Source organism: Alligator sinensis, unplaced genomic scaffold, assembly GCF_000455745.1.
Source record: "Alligator sinensis unplaced genomic scaffold, ASM45574v1 scaffold978_1, whole genome shotgun sequence".
NCBI classification, from domain to species: domain Eukaryota; kingdom Metazoa; phylum Chordata; order Crocodylia; family Alligatoridae; genus Alligator; species Alligator sinensis.
Genome location: NW_005842220.1, coordinates 1,069,125 through 1,077,596, shown reverse-complemented (window position 1 = coordinate 1,077,596; position 8,472 = coordinate 1,069,125). Strand labels below are relative to the sequence as shown.

The 8,472-nt window shown below is 37.1% G+C and overlaps 1 protein-coding gene across 5 annotated transcripts in view; it reads left to right on the top strand.

Annotated features, from left to right (window-relative positions):
- Positions 1 to 8,472, top strand: part of MPP6 (membrane palmitoylated protein 6) — a 109,650-nt gene that overhangs the window by 52,809 nt on the left and 48,369 nt on the right. For 4 of the 5 annotated variants that reach the window (XM_025208089.1, XM_025208088.1, XM_025208090.1 and 1 more), the window contains exon 2: positions 5,966 to 6,087. In XM_025208089.1, the coding sequence (XP_025063874.1) occupies positions 5,971 to 6,087 (117 nt within the window). In that variant the 5' untranslated portion in view covers positions 5,966 to 5,970. The remainder of the gene's footprint in view (positions 1 to 5,965; positions 6,088 to 8,472) is intronic. The other variant, XM_025208087.1, reaches the window with a different exon arrangement.

Below are 8,472 nucleotides of genomic sequence, written 5' to 3'. Positions count from 1 at the left end.
CCCCCCCCGCCAATGTCCCTGGACGAGCTATGGCTCCCTCCCTCATTGCAGGGGCCTTGATCAGACTCCTTCCCTCCCTTCTCCTTGTCCACCATGACAGACTTACCAGCTGGATGCAGCTCTCCAAGCTTTTGACGGGAGCCAGAGGCAAATAAATATTAATTCTAAAAACGTTTCTAGGGGCCCTGTGGCCCGAACAGAACAGCTTGGCGGGCTGCATCTGGCCCGCGGGCTGTATTTTTCCCACCCCAGCACAAAAACATGCAGGAATAGATTGGCAGGTGAAGGAAGTTGGGGCAATGAGTTCTCCAGTGAGAACTACTAATCAAGTAAAAATATCTGAGCTGGATGCAGTTGGTACATACTATGGCTTTCTGAAATGAATATTTCTTGAATTCCTATTACCTGAAATATCACTTCCACCATAATCTTTTCTGAATAGTAAAAACATTGACTTTAAATGTGTTCATATTGATTATATGTTAGAAACTGATATGGCATAAAAACTGTATTTTAATGCTTTCAGAATTATACATGTTACCAAGGTATAATAATTGTTTAATGAAAAATTATCCAAGCTTGCATTCCTCAGTAGCTTCAGCAATTTGAATATTAAATCCTCTTTAGAGACCTAACATGCCATTCTTACTAACTAGAGTATTTGTACAATGGAATTGCTCCACTTCTTCAGAGCAATATCTTTTTCTTTGATAAAGAAAGTTAAAATCCTGTCTCTGTTCTTCACATAATAGCTTATTTAATTTGTCGGGGGAGGTCATTTCCTTTTCATTTTCCCCCCATTTATTATTTTAGCGTCTCAGTAGCCTGTCTCTTTAACTATATATGAATTTCATTCATGGAGTCTTAATACAGCTATTTTTCAAACGAAACGCAGATTAGTGTCAGAAGATTTTCCTATACTAGGAATTAAAGTATGTTAAAAATTATTCAGAAAAGTTATGATACTTAATACTATATATGCACATCTTCTGTTCCATCCAGGTTCCATGACTCTTGTAATTTTTTTTCCTTAAAAAAAATACAGGTAGTTGAAAGGGGAAACGGTAATAAATTTGACTAAAATTAAGTACAGTTTAAGATTCAAACGGTTAAAATAGAGTAACTTATTCTAAAATGCACTTTTATCTCATGCGTGCTCTCTTTAAGTCATGAAAGTCCTTATCACTTGCACGGATATATTTTGGTACTCTGTCTGTAAGAGCATGGAGAATGTCGAAAATAAATTAGGTTTGGAGCAGACTAATGAGGCATGCATAATTACATGAATTCTAAAAACAAGTTTAAACAACAAGATTAAACTTAAAGCACCTATGAAACTAATTCTCATGGTTGAGCCAGATCCCACCTACTTTATTCATGTCACTTTGTCTACTGAACTCATTAGGACTGGCTTTGTAAGCAAAGTGCCATAATTCTTAGTGTACAAGTGCAAGTTATTGACAGAGACACAGAGACCAAGTCTTTTTAGTTTAACAGATCTCTACCCCATAGCAGTTAAGTACAAAGCATGGAAGAGTTCATTAGATAATTGGAATAGTTTGTACAGGTGAAAAACAACCTGAGCACCTGAACTCACAGGCTAAGTACAGACAGTCAAAAAGCACAAGGCTGAATCTATTCACTCTTTGCAGGTTAGTCTAAACTGCAGAGATTAAGGAACAACTGGACAGACATTCACTTTTGATTTAGGAAATGCAGCTACACACCTGCAGTGGCTTAGGCCAGAAGCTGGGGGGCTCTAGGGCATGGCTCTCTGGCATGTAACCGGCATGGGCCTGTGTGTTCACTTTTTCTTCTTGCTGCCCCTGAAGTCTCTGGGATTTGCAGTCCAGAACCACAGCAGCAGGATTCTACAGGGTTGCTCATTGCTGCTTCCTGCTTCCAGGTGCTTCTGGGATACGTAGTTCACAGTGGCAGCCAGCAGTAAGTTTTTAGCAGGGCAGGAGAGCTCTGTACTCAGGGGAAATGAAGTTTAACTCCCCCTCTTTGGCCCCAGACCCTAGCCCAGGTTTGCCCTTGGGGGGGGGGGGGGGGGAAGGAAACAGTCCCTACATCCCCCCTTCCCCCCCAAAAAAACAAACCAAAAACAAACCAAAAAACAACCCTTTTCTGCTGGAAGAGACAGCCCAGCTCAGGTCTAGAAAGCATGATGGGATGCTGGGGGACTGTGACTTAACTTGAACCAGAAAAGGGTCTGGGATAGAAGTTTCATAAGCCAATTTGACCCAAATCAGTTAAGTGTGATACTATATTCAACCAAATTTATCTTAAACTAGTTTCACTCATTTTGAAACTGGTTTATGTGCACTGAACTTCTGTTAAAAGTTTAAACCAGTTTGATTACTTGATAAAAGGTTAGGGACAGACAGTCAAAAAGCCTGAGCCTGAATTGATTCAATCTTTGCAGGTTAGTCTAATCTTGCTAGGCTAAACCAGTTTGTAACTGAACAAACAACCCCTCTGGACTAAAAAAAAAAAAAAAATATGCAGGCACATCCCTGCAGTGGCTCAGGTTAAAAGCTGGGGGGTGCTAGAGCAGCTCTCCCTTCCCTTCTACAGTGCTGATTTGAGGGAGGCCTGGCCAGTGGACACACCTCACAGCATGCTTTGATTAGGGAGGGGTTTCCCTTCCCTCCCCACCTCAGGAGCAGCCCAGCAGGGAACTGATAACTGTGTTCATCATCCATAACTCAGTGTTTATCCTTCCATTAAGAAAACAGAGGGACATTACCAGCTACCTGTTGATTCTGCCTTTGTCCTGTCTGCCACAGCACGGACCGTAGCCAGCATGTGGTCTGCTAGCTAATGCTGTGTGTCTGTGTAAGGCAGAGGAAATGGTGGAATCCCTGCTTAGCAAGGAGTGGTGACATGGAAGACAGGCAGATGCCTGCAGTCTCTGCCAAGCTCCAGCCAGGGAGCAGAGGGGATGGGCCAGCCTAGCTGTGGAGCAGGTAGTCCAGCCCAACCCAGAGAGCATGCCAGGATGGTGGGGGAGTATGATTTATCTTAAACCTGCAAGGGCTCTGGGACAGACATTGCATAAACTAGTTTGACCCAAATCAGTTAAGTCTGATACTACAGTCACCCAGGTTTATCTCAAACCAGTTTCAGCCATTTTCAAACTGGTTTATGTGCACTGAACATCTGCTGTTACAGGTTTAAACCAGTTTCTAATAACTTAAACCAGTTTGTGCAATGTCTGTCCCTAGCCATAGTGGTTTGTATATAACTTCCGTCTCTAGGCATAGTCAGGAAAAGCAGGGATGGGAGCCACTCTTAACCATTTGTCAGATTGAAGATTTTTTTTTCTTTCAGATCCAAATATTTTACTTTATTTATTACAGAGTTTCTCAGTTGTGGACACACAAGATGGATAATTGTATAAAAGACACTTCCAGCTACTTTAACAAAACCTTACCTTGTCAGATTGAGAAGAAGTATGCAACTCACCATACATCCCTAATTAAATTATCTATGTATGAGCGTGCATCCAAGATGGGCAATATAGAGTATTTTGATCCTAATTTATCATACTCTTCAATATTGTTCTTTGTCTTGGAAGATTTGTGACTGTCAGTCCATCAGGACTTTTTACTCCATAAAAAAAATTTAGTTATTCCTGAAAAATAATGCAGACAGTATTTGAGGGACATAGAGAATTTTTCTGAATAGCAGTTGTAAAATATTGTTTGGACTTGGATAATAAAACAGGTTAAAGTGTTCCTTGGTTTAGCATATTACTTTTATTTGCTTGAATGTGGGGATTACTTTTGTGAATTGTGTGGGGGAGTTGGCTTTTGTAGCTTGCCAGGAATGCTAATAACGGTATAATGGCCAGACACAAGAATTTGAGAGCCATATTAATAAATTAATTCATTCATAAACATTCCTGTCTACATGCACAAAACTTTAAAATGGGTAAAGTTTTGTATAGCTGACATTATGCTGTGTGTGTGGATATTATATAAGAGAAGCTGTTTGAGGTTTACACATGTTAAGTTTTGATCGGAGTATTTTATATGTTTTTCTACTTGTTGTAATGCTTTGACTGGAGAAAGACCATTTATTTTAAGTTGTAATGATTTTGAATAATTTAATCCTTTCAGTTGGAGAGAGTGCTCTATTAAAATGCAGATGCGTGGAATATATTTATTATGCATGAATTTGCTGACATGCAGTGCTGAATTGAATGCTAGGGTTGGGATACATGCTTTAACCTGAAGGAGGGTTTGTGTTCATTTTCTCCAGGTTCCTTTGCAAGGAAACAAGAGAACTTGCTTTTAGTCTTTCAAAATGAATCTATATGAAATTTTTAACAATAAAAGGGAAATGACCTGGTTGGTAAATATTGATTTGAATGTAAGTGAAGTAAAATTCAACTCATTTTTTATGGCAAAAATTAAGTTAAGAATTTCAAGAGAGGGAAGAGGGAAATTGGCTGTAATTTACTTTCTCTGGCATAGTTTGTCAGGATTTTGTAGAATAAGTACTGAATCTTAGGAGAAACATGAATCGTGAAACTATAATGGTAGAGATGGAATTTGAGTACCGCAGAGAAAGTGTGTGTTTTAACATTTGTGAGCTTATCATTGCCTAATAAAATGCAGCTCAGAGGCACCTTTGTAGTTCTGGAAATGCTACATTCATTTCAGCATTAAAAAGATAAATCTTTGGTTGTATAGTTAACAATTCAGAAATTGGGACTGGCAGTTAGGGTTACATGGAACCTAAACTGGAACCAGTGAAGAGATTTAACAGGCATCTCTTAGACTATATATACTCTGGTCCTTTATAATAATGTTGTTTCAATGGTTAAAGTACAGTATGCACCATAAACCTCACAATCTGATTGTCAACATTGTATCTGTCAAAGACGGCAAAAACATAATGCTGTCACTCTATGAAAGTATAATATAACTGTCATTTCCTTCCTACTCATGCTTTCAAGAAGAACTCACTTGAAGTGGGGGTGCTTTTAATACAAAGTATGGTGAAAGCATTTTGTATTTGTAGAAGTTATTTGACATAAAGTATTGTACCTTATTTTAACTTCAGGGTAGCATTTGATTGTTCAAAAATTCTATTTGATGAAGAATGCCCAGAAAATATTTTTGTGAAATGGAATTTTCTAGGAAGGAAAGATATCAGAATGTAGGTGTTTAAATACCATCCATTCTGTTACATTGTTGTTTCATAATGAAAGCTATTATGGAAAGTCATGAAGAAATAATGCAAGTTTAGAGCACATTCTTTTGTGGGAGGAATGTACGTTTTTCTGACTCTTACCATGTCCTTTATGCAGCCTACAACATAGTAGTTTAATAGACTTTTTTGTAAAAGATTTGAAATCACATGCATGCAGTTGAAAAATTCTGATGTGTACACACATACAAGTATTTAGGTACAAATACAAGTATTTGCACCTGCAAAATATGTATGAGTGCACAGGGGGTTTGAAAATATTTTGTGAAAGAGAAATGGAAGGAAAACAGCCATAAATGCATGTTCCATTAATAGTATATGGAAGCTTATTTTTAAATGAATGCTTTAATAGACTAATTTTAAAGGGGGAAGAAAACACACTTCCTTATCTTTAAGGATCTAATATATAGCAAGCATATCCTCGCTTGTGCATTTCTGCCATAAAAATATAATAAGCATCTGAAGAAAGGCCTATTTCAAAGCCCAATATAAAGGATTAATATTGATTAAAAAAAATGTAAAAAACATAGTTTTCTGCCCCCTTTTTTGTCAATGTAGATAACCTGTTGGTTGCCTTACTATTCCAATCTGCAGTACAAAACATCTATAGTAATTCTTCCATTGCAACTGAAGTTGTATCAGTAATTCTACATATCTGAGTTATTTTATAAATATTGGGATTTTTTTTAAAGACTTGTCTAGAGTACTTTGGGTCATTGCTCATTATACTTCTTTTCATCAGCAGCCATGCAGCAGGTTTTGGATAACCTTACGGATCTACCCACATCAACAGGAGCTGAAGAAATAGACCTTATTTTCCTCAAAGGAATTATGGAGAACCCTATTGTAAGATCACTTGCTAAGGTATTTTTTATTGATAGTTTGAATAAAATCTGTGCAAGATGCATTGGGTATTTTCACTTTTAGGCCAGGAAATCTGAATAGTGTTATAAGCTTTTGTACCTTTCATCTTGTGTATGTCTACCACGCATAAAGAAATGTCAGCAGTTTTGGCACTTTGACTTATACCTTTTTGCAAAAATTGAACTGAAGTCTTATTTCAAACACTAGATGGTAGATTCTGAAGATGAATATAAGCTTGGATTAGAAACATTACCTATAGTATAGCAAAATACTTCATGAAAGTGCTTTTAAAATAAGAGACACTTATTCTTTGCTTATTTATAAAGCATTGTACCAATCCTTAGTGTATGGAATGCTGTCTACAAATGCCTTCTTGCTTTTTATGTTACATTAGCGGTGAAGAGAAGACAGCAGGGCCCAAAAAATTAAAAAAAAAAAAGTCTATTCCCTCCCAGTTTACTCTCATCATTGTTTCTGGCCCAAACCAGCATTGAAATCAGCACAGGTGGCATGCTGTGTCTTCATGGAGCCCCATAAAAGTTAATTGGTTTTGTATAGGTCACAGAAACCTTAAATGGCTTACAAACTGGGGCATTTGTAAGATCCTCAGGGCATGGGCTGCTGTTGTTTGTGTTCTCAAAACTTAAAGTACAGTGAAATGTATTTAGTTAGTTACTGGGATAATTCATAATTATGGTCTTATTAGTGCATTGAATCCCCAGAGTCCTATTAATTTGTACACAAGACACTTGGGCTAATTTGTCATTTATTAGTTACCTCTAAATGTACAGATGTACTAAATCACAATAGAATTTGCTCAGCTTAGAAGGCATTGGCCAATGTCTTCCATGGCACCTGTCAGTTAGTTTCAAGAATTATCTTCTACTTTAGCAATTAGTACATGTAGTAAAGAGTGCAAAGCAAGTCTGACTAATTATTTTACTCTGAATTTTTGTAGTAAGAAATTGTACAATAAACATGCATTTGTGTAGTCATGTAATTCTCATATAAGAAGCCTCAGTGCGTACAGTTTGTGCTTAAATTTTCTTCATTACAGATTTAAAAAAAATTACTTTGGAAGCAAAATACATAGTCCAAACATTGGAAATGGCTTACTACCTATAATTCATCATCTATACCATTCCTCTGGGAGTGGTGAATTAACCAAATTTGAAGAGTTTTATCCCAGGTCCCAAAACTTGGGTTTCCTGCTGAGCATCTCTGACATGGCAAGACATGTGATTTTGGGGATCCAGAATAAAATTCAGTAAATCTCAGTTGCATGTGTTTTTGTGTGCGTGTGTGACCAGCCTACAAACAGAGAGCTCATAATGGAAGTGTACATATATTGTTTATTGTAGGCTTGTATGGTTAAAGCTTTCAGTTCTCTTTAGTTAAAAATAAGAGTCACTTTCATATGCCTCGTATAACAACTGCAGTCACTCTAAGAGATTTTGCCAAGTGCATCACTTGCAGGCTTTTCTCCAAGGTCTGGGCAGACCTTTTCCCCCTACTATCATGGATTTACCCACTGCTAGACTGAGCCTTTAGCTGAGGGCTTAGTGTATGTGCAGATCCAGATCCAGCCTTTTCCATACAAGCAATTCTTCTTATTATATTTATTTCTTTTGAGAGCAGCTGAGTGATAATTTGACTGTGTATGAAAATATCCCCAAAGGGAAAAGTGAGGGAAGTGTCAAAGGCTGTGTGATCTGAGCTTGCTACACCTTCAGCTGTTAAAAAGGATGATGAACCATGCAACCACCATAGTTGTTAATGCATGAGAATGTTTGATCTAAATTTTAATTGATCTTTCAGGTTATAGAACTATAGTTCTGTACCTTATAGTTCATATAAACTATAGGTCTGCAATTTCCTTAATTGTGCATTTTCATACTTTAAACTTGTCCTGGGAGTGGGAAGTGCTAATTAGTCAAACTTCTGCTTTGCACTCTTATGTGCTATTTGACTAAATTTTTGTAGTAAGAAATTGTAAAATAAGTATTGTGCAATAAACATAATGTTTTTGTTTTTTATCCTCTTCATTTTCTGTTTCTAATTCTGGTAATATTTTCCTTGAAGGTACAACTTGCTCTCAACTATAACTGCAATTTAATATTATTTCACTTAGAAAAAAAGTCTTAACCATATAGTTCCACAAGCTTTACTCCATCTTAATTGCCCTCGTGTCAGATGTGTGCATGCACATGTACATATATCTAGTTTACTGCTTTTGTTTTTAAGTTTTTCAAATTTTGCTTTCCAGGTAGTAACTTCATAAAGTCTTGTATTTAGTGTCATTTGTGGCATTGCATGGTCTGCAGGTGTGTTTTTTTTTTTAAAACAGAAATCAAGTATGAACACTTAAGTGAATGTTAGAACACA